This window comes from Erithacus rubecula, assembly GCF_903797595.1.
Source record: "Erithacus rubecula genome assembly, chromosome: 11".
Taxonomy (NCBI): domain Eukaryota; kingdom Metazoa; phylum Chordata; class Aves; order Passeriformes; family Muscicapidae; genus Erithacus; species Erithacus rubecula.
The window spans coordinates 15,718,373-15,741,480 of record NC_136663.1 but is presented as its reverse complement, the minus strand read 5'-3'; the positions used below and the strand labels follow the sequence as shown (position 1 = coordinate 15,741,480).

Below are 23,108 nucleotides of genomic sequence, written 5' to 3'. Positions count from 1 at the left end.
ACACTGCAAGGTGTCCTTGGGCTGCTGCACTGTGCCCTTTTCTGCAGCAGCTGGAAGGTGTTTAAGGATGGCCACTCGATCCAGCTGTGTGGCACCACACAGTCCCTTTGTTTCACTGTGCACACCAAGTGTGTGCTCCCTTCAGTACAGAGGGATCTGTGGAGAGAGAGGAAGGGATGGTCTGAAGCTTTTCTGGAGCTGTATTTGCTGCTTCTGTCATTTCTGCACCACAGAAACACGCTGTGCTCCATGAGAAGCAGCGCTGGAGTCGTGCCTGAAGGCATCCCCACATCCTGCAGAGCAGAACAGAGGCTGCTGTGCATCTGCACTGCCCTGGCTTTCAGGCTGTGCCTGGCTCCAAGGCTTTCTCTGTGAATTGGTCCTGTAAACCCTTGTCAGAGCCAGCCTTTCTTTCTGCATATTGATTGTTTCCGTTTGTTAAAGCTCCAGTTTCCTCACAGTTTCCTGGGAGCTTCATGCCAGTTTCGAGTGATTATTGCAAACATTCATCCTAATGAACTGCACAAGAGAGCTGTGACCTCAGCTGTGTGCTCTGCCTCCAGATGAGCACAAGGTATGAGATCAGAGCAAGTGATGCACAGCAGCTCAGGCTTTTGTTTTCCTAAGCTGCTCTGCAGGGCTTCAGAGCTGCTTTGGTGTTTGCCTACCTGCACTTTCACTCTTCAGCTTCTAGTCACCTAAAGGGAGGAAATTTGTGAATGTGCTACTTTGAAAAATCAGCTATAGTGATTTAAAATTGGGATAATTATTAACATTTCCTGTTTCTGGCTGGTACTGAATTAAGAACCTAAATGTATGAAATAGTGTGAGGAGAGGAGGGATGCTGAAGTATCTCAGTTAAAAATTTTAGGCTGATTTCAGGCAGCTAAGACATAAAATAGATTTTTTTTTCCCTTTTTTTTTTTTTTTTTTTTTTTTTTTTTTTTTTTTTTTTTTTTTTTCCAGGAAGCTAGAAATCCCCAAGAAGTATTGGATGTCCCAACCCTGGCAGTCTGTCCAAGGCCAGACTGGATGGGCCCTTGAGCAATCTGGTCTAGTGAATGGCATCCCTGCCTGTGGCAGGGAGATTGAAGCTAGATGATCTTTAAGGTCCCTTCTAATCCAGGTCATTCTGTGTTTCACTCAGCTTTGGGTTCCCTGTTAGATAGAATGGTGTGATTTAGAACAGAGTTTGGGAGATGCATCAAGTGAAAATTCACCCCATGGGGGCCCCTCTGTCTTCATACATTTAGTCCAAAATGAGGGACATAGGGCAGAATTTCAGTTGTTGTATTTCTAATAGAGTTGGGATGAGAAATGTTTCCCTAAGAAGAGTGGGATTGGGATGGCATTGTGTGCATACCTTCTCATTTGTACACTTGCTCAGCCTCTGCTTTCCTAAAGAGGAAAAGCTTGCCTGCAAGATGAGACTGGCCATATAAACCATTTTAGATACTTCATTACATCCATTGCTCAACTACTGCACAGCTGAGTCAGCATAAGAGACTACAATTTGAATGCCTACCTCATTCCTAACCTCTAGGTTAATATTTTTTCCACACTTTTATCTAAAGAGATGTCAGCCCAATTCTCTGCCCCTTTTCTTCATTGTAGTAATTGATTCTGTGCAGTATGAGTGTTATATTTAGTCTAATGAGACAGCTACAGCTTTTCAGTTACTCTTGAACCTTTGAGCCAGAGGTGTACTGATTTCTCTATCACTGAAAAATTATCAATTTCCCTAATAGTAAGCTTTTATAATCTGATGAGCCATAATATGTGTGGGATTAAATGAGGTGATCAAAACAGTCACATCTCCTTTGACAGTCCTGAAAGTAGGTCTGAAAGCAAACACTTAGTGAAAGCAGGGGAAAGTGCCAGAGGAAAAGGTAAAGTGAACACCAGCTTTGAGGAGAATGACACTTGTCCACCCCTGGAAGGGTATGATCTTACCACAGCTAACTCCTTTCAGTCAAACCCCAAGAGGGCTATGCTGCTATATCTATTCCCATCTGCCAAGATATCAGCAAGCCAAGGAGTTGCAGCGTCAGAAATACTTTCTGCAGGTGCTCCCTTGTGAGTGCATATTTGGGGCAAGAGCTGTGAAGACCTGCACCCACAAAGGTCATGGTTTGCCAGGGTCACTTGGGTCTCCACAGCTCTGTCTTTCCCTAAGGGACAGGTCTGTTGAGGGCTGTGTCATGTTGTGGGACAGCAGGGGATGACCAGATGTGGTCAACATCCTACAGGAGCCAAATTTCTGGGGAAAAACAAGATCCACTTTGCAGTACATTGGTCTTGAGTGCTGCTTCAGCCATGCCTGCTGTTGTCCTTCCACAGAAATCCTTAAGTCCCTAGCAAAGGAAAATGTGCACTGGACTAAATACCTTGGGCTTGATCAGCTAATCTGGCTAGGAGACTCTTGTTGAAGCTGGCATGTGTTCCCCAATTAGCAATCACAGACAACAGTTGGAAAGAAAAAATCATAATATGTTCAGCTAAGCCCACAAAAGGCAGGAAAACATTGTTTCACCTGGGCTTGTTTAGTCTAAAGAGGAAACCAAAGTACAAAGACTAAATGTATGGCAGCACACGCAACAGCCCTGTGGCACCTTGCACATTCCAGCATGATAATTCCATGCCACAGCTCCACCATCAGTGCCCCATTCTGCATTGCAGGACAGTAATTCCATTCTTTCTCTGCACCAAGGGTAATGTCAGGTTTAAGAACTTGTTTCCAATGGGTAAATCAATGGACACCTGTTCCTTGATTGAAATGCATGCTGTGTGTTTATTTTCTTGCTGCTTTCACACTGAAGTGAGTATGGCCATTTTAAGGGCATTCATCATTCAATTCACTGATGCTGTGATGTTCCTCCATGCTTAGGAGGAAGGAATGCCTTTTTTAGATGCAGTTATTAAAACAGAAAACAAGCATTTTGAGACAATATGCAATACTTTTGCTAATTGGTGCCATGGCATTGTCTCCTAATTCAGCAATTTAGGTTCATCAGGAAATCAGGCCCTCCTGGGATTCTGAGGGTATGCAGAAGCATTCAAGAAGACATAATTTCATAAATAATTGCTCAGGTTTTTCTGGAAACAGCTGCTGTCTCTGAATGATATATACAGATTTATTTATTCCTTCTGTTTATATTACTCGACTGCTTGAGAAAATTTATTTTTCTGATGAAGAAATAAACTTGTAAGGGGTAAAAAAAAAGAGATAAAGCTATTCTCTCTCTTATATTTCAAGTAAAAGATGGTTTCAGGTAAAGAAATGAGAAAACATTCTCTTTAGGTTTAATGTATAGTAAGATGTGAGAGGTCTGAAAGTTGTTAAAAACAGAGAGTGAAAAATGCCTTAAATTCACTTACTGGCAGCCAGTTCACTGTATTGTAAATAAGCAAAGGAACATATGCTGCACTTAAGGACTTGGATAATGATAATAGGTTCTCAGTTTTAAGTGCCATTGATTTTCCCCACTCCCTTGAACAGAGCTTTCTAAGCCAGAGAAATATCTTGACCTTTAGACCAAATCCTCAGCACTTATAAATCACCGTTTTTTATTTGAAATCGGGAGAGGTACTCCAGTTTATACCATCTGTGTCTCTGGCTTCAAGAAAATAAATGTGTCCTTTGTGACTAGAACAGCTTGTATTCAAAATGGTGCAGTGATACAGCAGGACTCTGAATTGGAGAGTTTATTGCCTTTCTGTTTCAAGCAGTTCCACACAATTTATGACCAACTTATGGGTGCTCAATCTTAATGGCAAGAAATGCTTAATCTGGTGATGTTTTTCATAAGCATATATTGGCTTCAACAAAACTGTTAAACATTTTCTTAAAGTTTCCCAACTGTTTTTTTCAGGGGATGCTACCTGTAGGGTAGCAGGTCCTATTGGGAAAGAACTAAAGAAAAAAAAAAAAAAAAGGAGAAAAAAAGGAGGATAGGAATGGAAGTACTTTGATTTAATAGAATGGTGCAGGGTTCTTTATGTTTCCTCCACTCAGGAAGTTGGCACAGACACATTGGATAAAGTCGCCTGGGCTGGCAGTGCCAGTGGCTTGAGAGCACAAGCTGTCAACTCTTTCAGAACTTCTCTTTATAACCAAACATCAGACATGGAAATGCATCTTTTTCTAAATGAAGAGTCAGATTTTCTTTGCATTATGATTCAGGTGCTTTTGTTCAGTTTTGAGGCCATTTTCTCATTTCTTGGGAGAAGAGATAATATTCTGATAAAGGTTTTTAATGGAGGAAAGGTAGATTTGAAATTTTCTCTGGACCATCCAAGACTCTATCAGTAATAGCATAAATTTAAGTGTCAGAAATGGTTCTGTGTAGGTTATACATGTAAATGACTCAAATATAAAACTATGAAATTGTTGGGGTGTACAAACATGCTAGGTATAGATAAGGTGAGAAGTACAGGAACACTGAGGTAATAATTGTGAGGATAATCATGCATATTAAAAAATCAGGTTCCTTTACATTCAATTTGATGTAAAGGTTCATGTTCCTTTCACTCCTCTGAATAGAATTATCCATCCCTAATAATTATTTTATTGTTAAAACAGTAACATGCAATTAGCACTTTATCTGGCATTTAAGAATGAGTAAGGAAAACCATTGTTCTTGTAATTACTCATCTGAAAGAGAGAAGCTGTGTGTTTAATTTTACTGAAGATGGCAATTACTTTATTTTTGTGTGTGAATTTGAATTCATGACTCAAAAAGTACCTTCTCCCAGGAAATCTATAGCTAATTTACTGCTTCAGCAATGTTTGTATGTAGTTTGCATGTGCTGTAACACAGAGAGCTTTATGCCAGCCACAGTAGCTGCTCTGCACACTGAAGGCAATAATAGTAAGGCCTTGCAAGCACAGACACCAGCCAGAGCTGTTACAGGACCATCTGCAATTCTACTTATTTCCTCGATATCGGAAGTCTCTGCTGGCATGGTTTCACAGTTGCTTTTCTAGCAAGAATAAAACCAGTTCACAAAATGAAACCTCTAATTAGAAAGTGGGGAGGGCCTAAAATAATTAAGGCTGTCAAAATGCACAGAAAGACAGAATGACATAAAGGTTTCATCCTGTGGCAGGGAGGAATCTTAAGCATTTACTTCCTGAGCAAAAATTTCTTAGGATCCTGGCCTAGAGCTAGCTAAGCAGAGAGGCTGCACAGGAACATTAGATGCTTGTGCCTGACTCTGTAAAAGAGACTGAAATTCAGATCAGATCAGTGTCCAGGAAGTGTCAGGATTCCCTTTTGCAGGTAACATACTGGATAAAAGGAGAGCTGTGCAATTGGCATGTGTGCTCTAATAATGAAAGGAAAATTTTCTAATTCATTAATGAAGCTAATAAAGAAAAATGTTTTTCATACAGCTAGTTAAACCATAGAGAAAACAGCCAGGAAAGAATTAATTTTCATTTCATATTTGAAATAGATACTTTCATATTCATATACAAAAGGGAGGGTTTCTGTCCCCAGTTTCCACAATCCATATCCTTTGCTATATTTTCATTTTCTGACTAACATTTACTATGGAATCTGGATAAAAACACACTCTTTAGAAGAAATTGACATGTTCAGAAAATGGAAAAACTTTACATCCAAACTCCTGAAAGAGTTCAAATCCTGTTTTTCAGCAGAAAACTTGACAAAAGAGTGTTGACAAGTTTAATATAGTCAGGACTTCCATGAAAGATTGATGTTTTTGAAGAGAAGCTTTGAAACATAAGGTCATGAACTTTCTACAAATACATTTTTCTTGAAATGTCTCTATACTTCAGCTCTTTTGACTCCCTCTTGCCTTATGATTTCTTGCCATACTGTGTTAGGGTGTGTGCAGGACCCATCAAACCATTGTGTCCTCATTCAAAGATCAGGGGTGTATTTTAAGAACCTGAATAACAGAATGAGTGAGAGGTGCAATGAATGGGGCTGAGAAGGAAAGCCTTTAAGTAGAGAGTAGGCACCATCCCTTCAAATCAAATGGCAGGTAACAGTTGGGCCACCTTTACAGAGACTGATTGCCACAGTTTCATTACAGGTTTCATTAAGAGTCTTTTCTTTGATCTTTATGGTATTTAGGGTGGGCATGGCAGTCTGTGTTTATGTGCAATGTGTGATGCTAATTAGTCCAAGGCTCGTGGCAGTGAAACCAAAGTTTCACAAGCCTGCACACTCAGACTTTTTGGGCTAGGCTTCTTCCTTTTCCTGTCTGCTGCAGTCATAGACTTTGTTCATAGCCACCTATGGGTACGAAATGTATGTGCACACATTTAGTTTTTTAACTAAAAGCACAGCCTGGATTATCAGCAGTTCTGGGTGCACAAACTTTGGAAATGTTTACAGCTCACCATGATCAGCTTTTCCATACATCCATATGCATCAGCATGGCTAGATAATCTGAGCTAATAACTGCTGGAAAGAAAACCCTTTCCCTGTTGAAGTTAATAACAGGATTCACTTTGACTTGTTGTAATTAAGTTTTTTGCCCAAACAGGCACCAAAGGACACAGGCTTCTGTTAAGGTTTTTCTAAGTGCAACTCACCAATTTCCAGCATTCCAAGGTCTGAAAGGAGAATGATAACAAAGAAAAATGAATGTCAGATAATAAAGATAATAACGTGTTCTGTTTAATTATGTAATTGTGACTAGTCTGAATTAAGTAGAAAACTTGTTAATAGACTGCCATTTGATGTAATGTTGAGAGTCCCAGGACACTGTTTTTATTTGCTTTAGAAGTACATCTATACAGTGCATATCTTCCAGATGTGGCCTGCTTGGTCAGATGATGGGGCTGTGATGTGATTTGCAGCAGAATAGGCACACTTAAAAGATCAAGCAAAGACTGAATGATTTAGAAATGATGGTCCTGTTGGAAACAGGTGATTGTCATAATTTCTGTAATATATGCCAAAATATGATCATCTTGGATCAACCATAGGATCATAGAATTAAGGGTGGAACAGACCTCTAAGATCATTAGTTACAAATGTCAGCCCAGCACCACCACCATACTCAACATTAAATTATGTCCTCAATTGCCATATCCACACATTTTTGAACACTTCCAGGGATGGAAAATGTCTCTCCTTATTTAACAGTAAAAATAGATGTTTTTTTATTTTAATCAATATGCAAGAGGATTTTTTTCTCTTACCAGAGGACATCAAGTAATGTTGAATATGTCTTAGAGTGGTGATTTTTAAAAATTTTGTCTTTTAAAGGACTAATGACACCAGCTGAAGTTTATTGAAACTTAAAGAATTCTATTCTACTTTTTAACCAGATCATAGCTTTCATAATTTTCGTTAATTTTTTTATTCTAAAGGCTTGGTTGATAAATTTGTGGTATAAATATTTCGCTATAAATCTATCCCTTCTTTTATTAGTCTTCAGTTAGTTGTATTGTGACTTTTTCTTTTCCTGTCTTGTTTTCCTAACTGTGATTGCACACTTACCAGGTTTGGGACAGCCACAGAAAATCAACTAACTGCTTTCTCCTCAGCAATCCCTTTTCCCCTCCCTTGTCTGTCTGTAGCAGGCCAATATGATCTCCACTGGATTTCACCACATAAACCAAAACAGCCCTACACTGCTTGCAGGAAAGTGTCCCACGAACACCAAGAAGCAGCTCAGCCATGTCTTCCCTAAATGTTAGATGGTTTGTGAGACTTTCAGGCTTTCTATTGATTTTGCATGGAACTAGGTCAGAGCTGCTTATAATTGAACAAGCTGGCTGCTGCAACTCTCACTTAACTGTAAAAAAGGGGTATTAAAAATTGATATGCAAAGCAAACTTCTGCTTAATTAGCAAGCAGATGAAGTCAGAATAGACAATCCACTATAGTTAATAAAGATGAGGATATGGGTTTTACTGACAGTATAATATGCTCTTTTTTTTTTTCTTTTAATGGTTGAAACACTGAGCATTATCCATATTTCTTACATGTGATATTAATAGCTAGTTATTTTTCTTTGGAAGAGGTTGGGATAACTTTACAACTCAGATCAGATAAACACCACACATCAAGAAATCCATTAAAAGGCAGCTCTAATTTTCAGATGTGTAGTAAAGGTAAATAAAAGCCCTGGGGTGCAGATGGAAGAAACGCTGGGATTCTCTGGAAGGTTTAGTACTGCTCTGCATGCAGTGCCTGGGGAGGGTCAGGCACAGGCTGCTGAGGTGCCAGCAGTGGCAGGAGGGACGCTGGTGCAGCTGTGCCTGGGGCAGCTCTGACCATCACACACAGGTGCTGCTGCAGTCTCACCCTGCTCCTGCACCCCTCCAGGTGTGCCCTTGCAGTGCTCTGTGCTCCTGCTCCCTCAGCCAGGGCACACCTGCCCTGAGGCCACACGAGGTGAGGTTGGATATGTCGAGGCTGGAGGAGATCAGGAGTTCTGCCCCTCATCTAAACCCCATCCCAAATGACTTTGCTTTGCACCTCTATGTGAGTGCTGAGGTTTAGACCATTTGCTTCCCCCAGCATGGGAGTTCTGCCTAGAGTGATGTATTATTTATTTAGGTTTATAACAAACACAAAGAAACAAAAGGAATAAATTAATAATGTATGGATTAGCTTATACATTTCAGCTCACAGCTGAGAGAGAGATGGCAAAGAGCAATCTTCGTTTGAAGGTCCTTAAGGCAATTGCTTTTCTTTCTTCCCCCAAAACCCCAAGCAGTGATAACAATTCTGCCATTTATCACTTTGCATTGCACTAAGAAGCAACCTGGACCTGAAATTAATTTATGTTTTAGAGCAGAGTGGCCGAGTGGCCCCAGAGTTATACTCATTTGAATGATAGCTTTTTGGCTAAGATGTTATCTGTAACTGCAATTTCAGTTTTTTAGGTCCAAGTTACAACTGACTCAGTTTATTTCTTACTTCCTTTAGCATTGCCAGGTTTTATAGTACCACAGCCCGTGTGCCAGCCTTGCCTAGTGCACAGCTATCAGGGCACCTTTCCTGGAGGGGAGATTGTACATGCCAATTATTTGTAAAATATGTATTTTTCTAGAGATTTTAATCATCTTGTACTTTAAATGGAAAAATCTGAGATTCAGGTGAAATAAATAAGAAAAATGCATATCTTTAAATATTGAAATACAATGACAGCTGAAAGTGCTTGAAACATTTGAATGCCTTTATGGCAGTTTAACTAACTGTGTCCATAAATATTTAAAGCAGTGAATTATTTCTTGAAATTTACATTTTTATGTACCATTTTGGTGGAAGAAGTATTGAACAATAAAGATGCTTTCCATAATAATTTCAGCTTTTAAAAAAAGTAGCATTTGACTGTGAAAAGATTTTCTGGTGGCCACCATATGATTCAGTGAGCTCCCAGCATAATACTGAGCTTTGATATTTCCTCCTAATTAAGGTTTTAACAGCACAAGATAACTTAGATCCAACCTATGTTTCTCCACTTCCCAAATGAAAAAGAAATTTAAAAAGCTATACAGCAGCTACTGTTACCTTTCAGCTGTGTCTCTGTATGCACAGATATATGTGACTGGCAAGAGTTCCTGTTTTCAGGATGGGATCAATAGGGATAAAGTGGCCATTTACATCCTGCTGTAGCTGTTATAATGGTTACTCTGTGTTAAATATCCTGGTTTGCTTTTCAGTGGGTGATAAGGTCCCCATCCCACAGGTAACACGGCCAGCAGCTACAAGCATGTTCTGCTCTCTGCCAATGCCTTCTGTCAGGCTGCAGGAGCCAAAACATGGAGCAGGGAATGTGCTCTTATGGGACACACTCATTTGTGCCACTTAGCTTTCTCCATGGAGCTACATTTGCAGAAAGGAGTAGATGACAAGATAAAAGCATCCAAGTGGCTGGGACAGTCAACAAATGTGCCAGTGATGGGCTGAGACCTGCCAGGGGAGCATTCTGTATTTCTAGAGCTGTCCTGGGCACATTGCAACTGAAGTGCTCTTTCAGTCGACCAAGAAGTAGCAGAGTGATTTTTAATATTTTTTTAACTGAGTTTGAATATTATTCACATTGAAATTTATTAAAGGAGCTGAAGTTATTCTAAAATTCTCCCCAAAATGTTTGAGGCAATAATTTTCTTTTTCATTTTTTTCTGTTTTTATAAGTGAACTGAAAAGTAATATTGCAGAAAACTACATAAAACAATGACATGTTGTTTTCTGTCGGTGTATCATTGTTACTGATAATGATCACCAAATAATAATGATTCAGGCCCAGTGATGGGTTACATGACATTATAATCTGTTTCAATCTGCTTTTCATTTTTAGGATATATTACTTCTCAGATAAACTGTGAACTGAAAATTCCCAAGAAGGGATAGTGGAATGTAAATTTGCAAAGTCTAGACAGGCAGCTGAAAACTGATTTTCTACACCTTATAAAGAACTAGACTATAAACCAAATCTTTATTTAGTCTGAATAGTTCCACAGTTTCCAGCTGTTTACAGAGAGCTGCTGTGCTTTGATTCAGCAGACAATAAAACTAAGAATGCACAAATCTTTTTTATCAGGCAACAAGTACAAATGCTTCTCTGCTAAGTAAACTGAAGTGGATAAATCCTTAGCTACACACTCAGCCAGAGCATTTCCACTGTGACAAGAGCTGACTGCATGTGTGTGAAATTTCAAGGGGTGGTGTTCAAGTAGTGTCAATGAGGCACACACAGAGAAGGTTTTCACTAAGATAGTCACAGCATTCCCAGGAGCATCTGGATGACATAGTAAATTAACTCTATTGAATGATGCATTAATTTGGTAGGGCACCTGCAGGGTCCAATCCTTACTTTCTAAAACCACATTCTAGTCTTCTGGCTTTCTCTTCATTTTGCTGTGAAGAATAAACTGCAATCTAGACACCATCCTGTAGTAGTGGGAAAGAGGATTGTGAGCATTTCCAAAGAATTTCAAAACTTTTTTTTTAATGTTTCCTTTTCCCAGAAAAGTAGTATCTTAAAGAAGTGAGTGCTATTGGTGTGAAGGAAAAAAATCACATATGATTGCATGCATCTGTTATGTGAAAAAACAAATCAGTATTTTTGATAGCTCGATGCTGTCAACTGGAACAGTTCTAATCCTGGTAATAATTTGGGCACTCCCTCTCTTCTCACAGCTCTTTGTATTAGCAGGTCTCTCTATGCAGTCACAGACAGACAGATCTGTCACAGACATCTCGTAGCACAGGTCCCTGAAAGGCAGATGCCATGTTATATTGATACAGACTGCTATTCAACCTTGTACCCTGCTGGGGTTGCCAGCTAGGAAAAACAAACACTTTGGATTTTCACTGCAGTGTCATTTTGCATACACTAAAGTAGGTAGGTGACCTAGAAGTTCATGGAAGAGGTTTGAGTTTTGAAGGTCTTTATCACATAAAATGTCACTGAATCTTATTTACAACTCCCAGCCTGGGGTGGTTTAATCATTTTCTCATGCAGTGTTACTACTTGAAGGCTGTGGTAAGATATCCTCAACATTAAATTTTACTATTAACCAATAGTAATTAATGAAATACACCAGTGATTACATATTGTACTGCATAGCCAGTTAGATATTTTTTACATATTTCCTGTATGATGTTTCATTGAGGAAATCCCAGGCTGACTATGCTGTTAATCATTAAGGTCACCTGCAGACCGGAATGTCAAAGAATCCATAACAAGGTGAGATTTTGTCACTGTTGTGTGTAGGTGGAGTCTCTACCCATAATAGATGTCTAACAGTGCATCTTCCTGTGGGGTATTGAGCCACAGGCAAATCAAAGTGATTTGAATGTGGTCCTTTTCTGGGACTGCATCATCTGAGTGGTGATCCCTGTTGAACAGTCCCAGTTCCTGGGCATGGAGATGACTGAGAGAGGAAGTGGCAACTCAGACTGTCAGTCCTGCTCTGCCATTCATCATGGGCCCCTCAGGGAACTGCTGGCATCTCCTGCCTCTCAATGGCTCCTGGCATTTTCTCTTTGCTTGGTTCTCTCAAACCTTCCAAAGTCCCTTGGAGCCACTAAAAGTTTTTGAGATAGAGCTCAAGGCAAGATTGTTATCTCTATCAAATGTGGGTTCCAAGGCTGTAGATACATACAGAAATTAAGACACATCAGGGGGTTGATTAATAAATCTGTGTGACTAGAACTGAGAGTATCGTGTAAGAATCAATTCTGGTTTGAGATATAAAATTCCAAACTGAGAACTATTTTTTTTCAAAAGGAGGTAACCAGCAGCTTTGAATAACTGAGTAGCACAGTAATTACCTCTTATAACTAAAGAGCAATCTAATGTTTCTTCTGTATCCAGTTTTCCATGTGAATTTTTCACAGCTATAGATGGGAAAGAGCAGGAATGAATTCTTTCTCTATACATTGCTCGACCTGCAAGAAAAGAAATTAGGGTTTTGAGAAAAGAACAGATAATCACCAGCCATGAAGAAAGCAGACATCACTGCTTCACTTGAGAAAATCATTCAACTGTGTTTTGAATTGCTCCTCTTTTCATTGACTTGAGGTGTTGCAAGCAAAGAAGTAATTTTCTGACTCCAAGGATTTTCCAAACAAGTACAACTTCATTCCCTAGGTTATGGTGCTGGGCACACCCAAAATGGATGTGTACTCTTTTGTTTTCTGGATTCTGTGCTTTTATTAGATCTTATGAGACGTACAGACATGTTGATTGCACAATATTGCCTTAGGAGAGAGCTTCCTTGGAAAGTGCCTGAAGAACTTATTCCCAATGAAATGACAACTGAAAAGATTTCAAGTATTTCTATAAATTGTTAATAAACCACACTTTGTTAGGGAACCATTTTCAAAATTATTTTTCTGGCATATAAAAGTTGTAACGGAAATGCTACATTTCATCCATCTGCTGCATGGTGTGTGCTTTTAATAATTAAAATGTGTATTGAAACCTATATGAGCTACAGAGTTTTTTCCTAGATGGTAAAACCATGCTATAAATTGCCCTTAAAGGATTTATGATTGATATGTATGGATCATTTTTCAAAAGATTATTGCATGATGTGGATGATTAGCAGTTGCTCTATAGTGAAATGTGCACTTGTCTATTTTGTAGAACCACTAGATGAGCTGAAGATCAGAAGTCACAGCACTGAACCACTACCAAAGCTGGAAAACAAAGAAAGAGGACATCATGGGACAGCTTCCTCTAGGGAGCCAGGGAAAGCTCAGGAATGGGATGGAACTCCAGGCCCCCCTGTGGTGTCCAGCAGGCTGGGGAGATCCTCTGTCAGCCCAACCATGCTGGCTGGAGGCAACAGCTCAGGTATGTCAAGTGGCAGAGCAGGGAAGAGCTGAATCTCCTTGTGAGATGAAGAATCTCTAAAGATACACAGGTGTAGGAAGCATCCAGATTCTTTAGACTTCCAAATACCTTCCAGATTTGGCCCTGTCCATTGACTGCTGCACTAATAAGGCTTGTGCTGTACTTGTGCTCTGTGCCAGAACAGCTGGGATGGCACATGGAATTGAAGCATGTAAACATGCCAGTTATCTACTTTAAATGAAGTAAAGCATTCCACCTGACATTGAAAAGGTGTGTCTATGGCAAAGACAATACTAGGATGGCACCTCAGGAAGAAGTTCTGAAGTTCAGGTATTACATAAAGTAACAAAAATCCACTGTGCAAAAGCAAGGCTGTCTTACTGAGGGGCACAGTAACAGGACAAAGGCAACCTTTGCTTTCTGTTTGTACAGAAATTTCTAGAAAATTGACTATGGATTTCAGAAGTCTCAGATACATACCTATTCATTTTATTAATCAAAAATGTTTGCATATTAAATAGTATACTGCCATAAACAATGGCATTTTAATGCAGTCTTGTTTACAAATTGACTAAGACAAATGGAACTGATAAATTAATAGGTATCTATAAAAAGATATCTATTGCCCATGCATGAGTACAGTGGTACTTTTGAGATTTGACAACTCTCATTAAAAAAGTAACTTCATTGCTTATTAGTGGGACTGTGAGAAATATCCACTTTAAGGAGAGTTGGCATATCTAGTACTGAAGCATCATGGTCAATGTTCAGTGAGTATAAGAGCACAAATGAGCTGTTCAGACAAGAAATCATTCCTGTCTGAGAGATCTGCTGGGCAGTGAGTGACAGCAAGAAGTGTTTAAACTGCTGAGTGAGCAGAGATGCTCACGCCTCACCCAGAACATTGCTTCCCTGTGTGATAATGGGACTCAGATTGTCCCTGAATTGCTGAAAATGACACCTGAAACTCAGTGTATAGGTTGAAGAATCTTTGCTGATGTGAAATGCCATTTGCAGCAATCATGTAGCCCAGCTTTACTTGCTACAGACCCCCCAAACAGTCCTTCCTGGTGCAGTGAAAGTGACTTTTCTGCAAAACTTGACTCTAGCACAGGTTTTTTGTGTGCTACTGCCGTTTGCTTACTTGTCTGTCCTCACAAAGCTTGCTGGAATGTGGGGATTTTCCAGATTAGCTCATAGCTTTTGGTAAAAAAATTTTGTTCCCAGTGTATTGGACCATCATTTGTGCTAATGCAAGTTAAAGGATTGGTTTAAAGCTACCACATCAAAGTATTGGGATATCTGATAATTAGAACAAAGGTGTGTGCCAATCTCTTCAGTTCTGCAAGATGACACTATGGAGCTGAGTAGTAAAGAAGTTAAAACTGAAGAGTAAGCTCTTAGCAAAATATAACACTGCTGTCCAACATTTCTGCAGCAGTTTTATTTCAAAGAGTTGGTTGATCTCCAAAAGCAGACAAAACATGTTGGCCTCAATCTCCATTTGGCATCAGCAAACTGCAATAGTTGTTGAATCATGCCTTGATTTAGTTTACTGTGACTTTGTCTTACATTGCTAGGATTGTCAAAGAAAAAATTTATTTTCTTGGCTGAATTTTGACTCCTTTCTACAATTAAAATCTGAGACCTGACTATGGCTTTTCTTTCCCTGCAGATTTATGATATTTCATTTCATGAATATTGGGTCTCATCTGCCCTGAATATTTTTTCCCCTGTGCCTCTTGCTGTTGCCTGAGCAACTTGTTTTACCTTTACTCAGGGGGGCTGCATTGAGAATGCTGCACACAGTTCTCCTCAATGAACTTGTACATGAACTGTAACAGCTCATTCTCTGCAATTAAATTAAAACTGTAACAGAATGCAAGAGGAGAGATTTAATACTTTCATATGAATACAAATGCATTCTGGAGTCAAGGAGATAAAGTAATTCTGCTCTAGCAATTAGAACTTAGATTTACTGCAGGACCAAATAAAATCAAGGTAGTCCCCAGTACAGTCATCACTGCTGTTGCTCTCTCTGCAGCATTGTAGATAATAGAAAAAGGGCTACTTTTTTATTATTTTTTGTGCAGTCATGTCCTTGAAACACCACAGTTTGGTACCTGCCTCATAGTTCACACTGATACAGGCATTTATTAGGGCAATATTGGAATAAATTTTAAAAAATGAGGTTGAATTGCTCTGCCGTAAAAGAGAAAGGGTGTGAATAGACTTCCCACTGAGCTCATCAGGCAGCTCTGCTCCAGCACAGATGAGCCAGGAATTGAGGCAGCCTGGGCAGATCCCTGAGTGAGAATACTGATTTTTGGTGGGCTCTCCCCAACTCTGGAACTGCTAGTAAGATCAGAGGGAGAATTAGGCATCTCCAAACGTAATCTTGAGCTTTCTATCCATTTTGTTCAAAGAGCCTGGGCTGTCAGCTGCACACAGTTATCACTGTCTCTAGTGCCTGATTGTTCTGTGACAGGATTTGTCAAGGGCACTTTCTGTTTCTTGGCATTCTATAATTTCTTATGGAAAGCAGTGTGATTTGGGGGCATGCTGACTTTTGGGAAAGTCAGTGCAATTATAATGAACAGCCAAACACAATCTGTAACACAGAATCTGTATAACTTCACTCCAGGAGACTTGAAGAGTATTTTCTGGAATGTTGCTGCTTTTTTCCTAACTGCAACGAAGAAGCATTTTGCATTGCCACCTGCTGCTGGAGACAGGCACTGCCCTGCCTTTTAAATCCCAGAAACTCGATTGCATCCTGGTTTTGAATCACCACCAGCTTGTCACTCAGCCAGCCATAAATATTCCATCTGAAAACATTGTAGGTAATCAGGAAGGGAATAAATGCTCACCATTCATTGGAATTACTGGCCATCACTGGTGATTTCCAAAAGGGATGAATATTTTAAGTTCATCTATTTTGGAATGGGGCAAAGCCTGGGAAGCCCAAGGCACAAGATGCATTCATTGGTCTAAGAAGGGTATAGCAGCAAAAAGTCAGTTCATGCCAGCCAAAGTGCTTCACACATATTCTCCTCACAGGCAGTATCACTGTGCTCCTAAATCCACAAGGATTCTCCACGTGAAGATTCTCCAACTTAATGCAGGGGTTTTATGTTAGTGCCCTGTGAGGCCCAGACCTTTCCTGAGCCAGTCATTCGTGTTCTCTGCTCACCAGCTCCTCCTAAGCAGCTCCTGTGACCTTTAACAGAAGGAGCAGTACTGGCAGCTGCACACTGAGGGCATCCTGCTCTGTGACCTCCAGGCTGCAGGATCACACCCATTCTGGCTGGAGTAAAAATGTTGCCTAGGTGTAAGAACAACACACACAAAAAACCTGAGCAAAGATACAAAACACTTCCTTGTATTTCAAAGAAACCAGGAAATAGCAAACGAACACAGCCAAACCCTACAACAGAAGCTTTACAAATAAAATGAACACCCATATTTCAGGATACAAAGTATATTTCACTAACAACTTCTGCCTTTGGGCAAAATGTCCCCTAAACCTAAACAGAGGGTTCCTTTTCAGACATGATTTTGTTTGTTACCTGACTTGTGTATGAGACTTGCTAAACTTTTTACCTATGGACATCTGAGTTCCACAGGTTCAGTGTTCCCTTTGTGAAAACTGTTCTGTTTGGCATGCAGCTGTGATATCTTAGCACTACTTGGCTTCTGACAATAGCAAAATACTAAATACTTTTCTATATATAACAGAATACTATATAGTTTATTGCATCCTAATGTTTCATAATTTCAAGTTATATTTCAGCTTACTCATCTCTTTTTAGGCCAGTATGAAGATACTTGGTGTGATGTATTTTCCAGCATGCCTGCTTTTTTTTTCTTCTTTTTCTTCTTTTTTTCTTTTTTTTTTTTTTTTTTTCATGTGATTGCTCTCAACCTGTCACATTGCCTTGTTTAATTCAAAACGCATTTCTTGGCAGCTGTAGCAAATAAGCAATATTTCTCTTTTCATGTGTAAAGAAGAGACTGTGACAGGATAAGAAGCTTCTCCAATGTAAGTGACAGCCAGAGTATTTTTTTGAATTAAGATTAGGAGAAGTAGAAAGAAGACTTCCTTGGGTGAATAAAGAACTCTTCCCATTATGTTCCAAAAATAAAAATAGTGAAGTGTTGTTGTACTTCTGGAGGATATAGAAAGCCATAGCACATTGGTATGAAAGTGATTGAAAATATTTCTATAAAATCTTGTGACATTTCAGCACTGTGCTTTATTGAGGAAAATCCTACAATACCCCATGTCCCAAATGCAATCAGCCAAGTCTCTACATCTTTAGTCATGATGGCAGCCCTTGCAGTTTTGGAAAACAAGCCATTTATATGAGTGCTTAGACACATAATTAAATACACAACTTTAAGGCAATCCTATTTGTGTTTGGAAAGCCTGTATTTCCATGTTGTACAGTCTCTCTTAAAATTCTCATCCTTTGTGCTGCCCTTTGGAACTAAATGCTTGCCTGATTCCATGTGTAATCTTCCTGGTGCTGTCAAGACTGGGTTTAAACCTGAGAGTGCAGTGATGCTCAGCTATTGCAGCTGATTTTGTGTGTGGGCTTGCTTGGTGTGAGGGGTCTGTGGTGCAACTCCTGTCCAAGTGTTGTGGTCACTGTGGGTGCCATAAGAGGGGACTGAGCCCCCATGCCCTGGCACTGCACTGCACCTGGCTCCCAGAGACCTGCAGTCCATTTCTCATATCATGTCACTGTGAGAGATGTGACATTAGAAGCTGTGTGAAATATCCAAATACACCCACTGAATTTTATGAACATTTTTGTGCATAACATTTCACAGCTTTCTGGCTACCCCCAAGAATCTGCTGGGCTCAGACCTCGTGCTGCCCATTGGTTGCAAGAGGCATCTCTAAAGGCTGCTCTCATCCCTTGACCTACAGAGCCTTCCCCATGTGTCTATCAGGACGACTGGTAGAACTCCACACCATGGATTACTGTCACTAAGGGGACTTCTTAAGAACTACTCATTTCAGATGTTAATACTGAGCTGTCTCACTATCTTTCACAAGAAAAGAAAAACAATTTCTGAACGCCATAAACCATCCCTGATATTGCTAGCAATAGTTCTTCCTTTAAGATTCTCAGCATTAAATAGGAGAACTCAGATAGCCTCAGTACAGTGAATAAGCTGCCCATAGCAGAAAAATAACATGCTGCAGAATACAGAGGAGTGAGTTGTGCAGCACTGAAAGAACAAACCACTTATGGGCTATTTTCCCCCCACAGTGGTGTGCTGTTACTGAGACCACCAATTACAGTAGAATACAGTATTTATTTGGTCTAAAAATACTGCCACTGAGACACAAAAACTAGATGGAGCCATGTCTAAAGCACCTTTTGGTGAGGATCACCATAGAAATCACAATAGTTTCCTTAATACTGTAACATATATTACAGGGAGATAAAGGAACTAATACTTCATCTGTGTGTGATAGGTTTTATTTCTTTGATGCCAGATGAAAGGAGTCTCTTTGGCAAGGAAATGGTAATCTCTTGTTGTTGCACATAGATCCAAATTGGAAATTATGACACTTCTTTCTGCTTTCCTAAAGCAAAGAAAATAATTCAGAAGCAGTCAGACAGTGTCTTGGAGTTTTTTATGGACTGAGTGTCTGATTCTGCTTGTCACAGCAGAAACAGAATCTCTACTTAGCAGTAGAGAAAAACAATTGAAAAAACCCTAATACTTGTCCTTTCTGAAACCCCAGCAAAATTCCAGGAGATGAGACATGAGGTATAATAATGAGATCCATTATTATATCTATATTACTGAAAGGAACAGTCAGAAATCTGGCACACAGACAGCGTGAAATCAGAACAAAAACAAATCTAATCAACCTTCAGAGTAACTGCCCAAGTCCAAAAAAAGCAAACCAGCAGACTGTGTACAAAAGCAAGGTTATGGAGGAGGCCAGTCTGCTCCTTTCTGTGTGCCCATGGCTGTGTTGACTGTGGTGTGTTTACAGACTGACTAGGAGAGAGTGAATTGAATAATGCATTTGGTGAACAGCATAAATATTTTTGCTGCTCAGCCAGCTGGATGTTAACTAACCTATTAATTTTTAGTTGATGAATATTCACCCATACAGATGCTTTCATTGGTCTAAGTGCTCCAGCAGAAGTGGATAGCTCTTCTCCACGCCCTATTGAATTCTGAAATATCTGAGGAAAATATGCATTTAAGGTGACAATGAAAAAGCATCAGTGAGAGTGGAAGAATCCATTTCAGCATGTTGCTGGCATGTGGAGTAATGTGCCAGCTGTTCTCACGTTTCTAAGGTGTGCCAAGTGACTTTGAGGACATGCTGGTGATAGGCATCTTCCTCCTTTCAGGCTATGGCCCAACCAGGGGCCAGTGGTGATGCTAGAGATCCACACAGGAAATAAAGAAATTGGTGTAAAACAAACACAAAGAAAGCAGCTGTGTAAATGAGGCATGAGTAAATAAAATTCAGACACAGGCAAAAGACATGCTACAGAAGCAAACTTGCTAAACCACAACTGCATGAGGTATAGGTCCTTTCTTCTCAAAAACATGGAATTGGAGAAATTCTTCAAACCTTTTTTAAAAAAACTTAAAATTATTTAAATTATAATGAAGCATGGTATTATAATTACTTCTTATTCATGGTAAAGCAGCACTGTCAATGTGAAAAGTGAGACTGTCTGATGAGTTGAAATATTTTCAGTGTTTGCCCACTAAACAGAAAAAGGAGATGCAGGGCTGAGAAGATTTATGAAACACAAGGAGAATGAACACATTGCCTGAGCAGAGCCATAGGCTTAGAGGTGCTTCCTCAGCCATATAAAAAAAAAAAAAAAAAACAGAACAAAAAAATTCTTGGCAGAATAGACAGATCCTTTTTTTCAGGAAAAAACAGTTTCCTCCAGACCAGCTGAACGCTGGGGTAGCACATGGGTGTCAGCACGACTTAGATATAAAAACCTTTGTCCAGGCCTCCTGGACTGCATGGTCACCTCGTGTCAGTGTGCACAATGGTAACCTGTGCTGGAAATCAGGGCAGACTTCTCAGAAATTATTCCATATAAAACAGCAGAAGGAAAATCAAATAACTGTCATTTCTGTGCAGTTCTCTGAAGAGGAGCTTTCTCTCAAGACAAATATTGTTTCTGTTATCACCTTGATTTTGGGCAACTGACTTTGCCCTGATGTTTTGTTCTTCTTCCTACTTTATGTCTCTCAATTCATTGCCACTGACATGAGATTCCCAAGTACTTTTGGTGTCATTCCAAATCTCCAAGTGTTACAGTATCTCACCATTTTTACATACCACCTCCTTCATTTCCTGGCAGTTCGTGCTTTCCTTCAGCACAGTCAGTCTTTGGGCTGCCATGTCCCTCAGCTCTGGGATGGAGAGATGAAACCAGAAGCCTCTGTAACTCCCTTAATCACTGCTGTATTACATGAGGAGTAGAAAAACACTGGGGAGCAGGGGAGTGGGGAACCAGGAATGTTCCTTTTTGTTCTTCCTGTCTGCTGTTTTATGCTCTATCCTTCAGAGATGCCGGAGCAAAGAGGCCAGGATATGGCATGAGTCCTGTCTGAACTCTTCTTCTGATCTCAGCTTCTGCTCATGATTCAGCCAAATGCCCAAGACTTTAACTCGTTACCAAGCTGGATTGTCCATCTCAAGGGAATGTGGATGCACAGCGTTGCAGCTTGCTGCTCCTGCTCACTGGTGTCTGTGCTCTCTCCCTTGCAGAGTGTAAATCCAGCTGCCGCTTGGGCCGGTCCGCGTCCACGTCGGGAGTGCCTCCTCCGTCTGTGGCGCCGCTCCGGCAGCCCGGCGACCTCCAGCCGAGCCAGGTACCATCGCTAGCCGATCGGGAATGACTCCATGTGCTGCAACATGCCAAATGTCCCCACCTCTCTGTCTCCCATTCGTTACAGTAAACGGTTTTTTTGCTTTGTCTCTTTATTTTCTGTGCGTGTGCGTGCATCTGTGTGTGCGCATCTCTCATTGGCAATGAAATTCCACTGGCCGCAGCCAGCAGAATTTTCTTTGCTCTTAACTCCCTGTATCTTTTTCTGTCTTCATTCTGTAATATAAATGTAGTAAAACTGTACTGTATGTACTGGCTGGGTTTTTTATTTTTTCATGTTTTCTGTACTTTTTTACTGTCTTAAAATTTATCAAACTTTGATAAATTTAATCTATGTTTTTATGTAAATTTCTTTTAAATGTCTTGTCTAGAGCACTTACACCAATGTTGTCAATGACTTGTACATACTTGACTTCTGCCCAGTTGTACTTTAATATTTGTGCCAGTCTCACATTTGGTTGGAGCTTAATGCATGATTGTATTACACTGTGATTTATCACTGTCCTGAAAACTGCTCTTACAGCAAGTGATTTTGTTTAGTTGAGGCAGCTAGACTCTCTTCAGCTATAGACCCTGTAATGCTTACAGGACTATTAAATAGTCCACTGTAGTTATATTTACTGTACATTGTTAAGAATCAAAAAAAAAAAAAAAAAACAATACCAAAACCAAACCAAATCAAAGGAGCAACATCTCTTTTTATCTTAAACAGAGACACTTTTTTGTCCTCTTCAGAAACAAAACTGCCACATAGGAAAAAAATGAGTGTTTGGGTTTGGCAAATTTCTCCAATAGAGAGAAAATGGGAAAGAAATAAAGACATGGAAAACCTATACTTACCTTTATTTTATATGCTAATACTGATATTGTAACATTTTGTTGCACAGACCTGTATTATTAGTTTGACAGAACTCAGAATTGCTGAGAGTAGCAATTGAAAGAAGAGGTTTTGCTTAAACATCATGTGAATGGCTTCTGTCAAAGCACTGTGGCTCTGCATCACTGGTGTGTACGTGTGAGGTGTCTGTGCACAAGGCAACAGGAACACAGATGGATTTATGTGCACATGCATAGGTGTATGCACACACAGGCACCCTTATTTTGGTGGAGAACTTTGGACTGGTTTTCAGGGAGTTAGTCCCCAAAATCCTATTGAGCGTCACTGAGGTTTGAGTGGAAATCTCCCTGAGCATTGCTTTGCAATTATCACATATTTGTGTTTGTATCTTGGTGAGTTGCTCCAATAATGTCTTGACCAAAGCAAAGACTGCAAGAGTAAGGTTGATTTACTCCCTCCAGACAGCCAGCAACTTGTTAGGAAGGTTATATTTGGATAGCCAAGTCTGACAGGTTACAGCTCTGTGACCTGTATGAACTGGTATGATTGTATTGCTTCTGAGTGCTGTCAGACATGAAGACTGAGAGAACCCTGCACATTTCTAAAGCATATTTTACATAAGCAAATCAAATCCATAATGGAGATTCAAAATGACAGCCCATTTAAATAACACATCAAGTGTTCCTTCATCTAAGGAAGAAATTAGGGTAATTGTACTTCCAAAGGTTTTCAGTGTCCCAGTGTTCATGTAGTATATATTTTTGATTAAATGGGTCTTACAGCACTCATAATGCTTTGCTGTTTACTCAGTGGCAAAGGCACCTTGGGTGTTTTGAAGGGATTTTAGCCTGTCAGTTTATACTAAGAACTAAACAATAAGCCTTGAAAGCAGAAGCTGATGTGATAGAAGAGATAATGAGCCTCTTAGAAGCTGTGGCCAGGGTTCACTGAAACCGTAGAGGGAAAAATTCACCTCAATTCATACAGAAGAAAGGAATGAAGATGATAAGAAGAATTTTCAAGTGACTGTAGGAGGGTGATCTTGTTAATTGAATAATGTATGATATGGT

At 39.8% G+C, this 23,108-nt stretch overlaps 1 protein-coding gene across 2 annotated transcripts in view; it reads left to right on the top strand.

The window, feature by feature from the left end:
* NYAP2 (neuronal tyrosine-phosphorylated phosphoinositide-3-kinase adaptor 2) overlaps positions 1–23,108 on the top strand; it is a 137,091-nt gene that overhangs the window by 92,065 nt on the left and 21,918 nt on the right. For both annotated transcript variants that reach the window (XM_079315068.1, XM_079315069.1), the window contains exons 6-7: positions 13,090–13,299; positions 21,080–21,183. In XM_079315068.1, the coding sequence (XP_079171194.1) occupies positions 13,090–13,299; positions 21,080–21,183 (314 nt within the window). The remainder of the gene's footprint in view (positions 1–13,089; positions 13,300–21,079; positions 21,184–23,108) is intronic.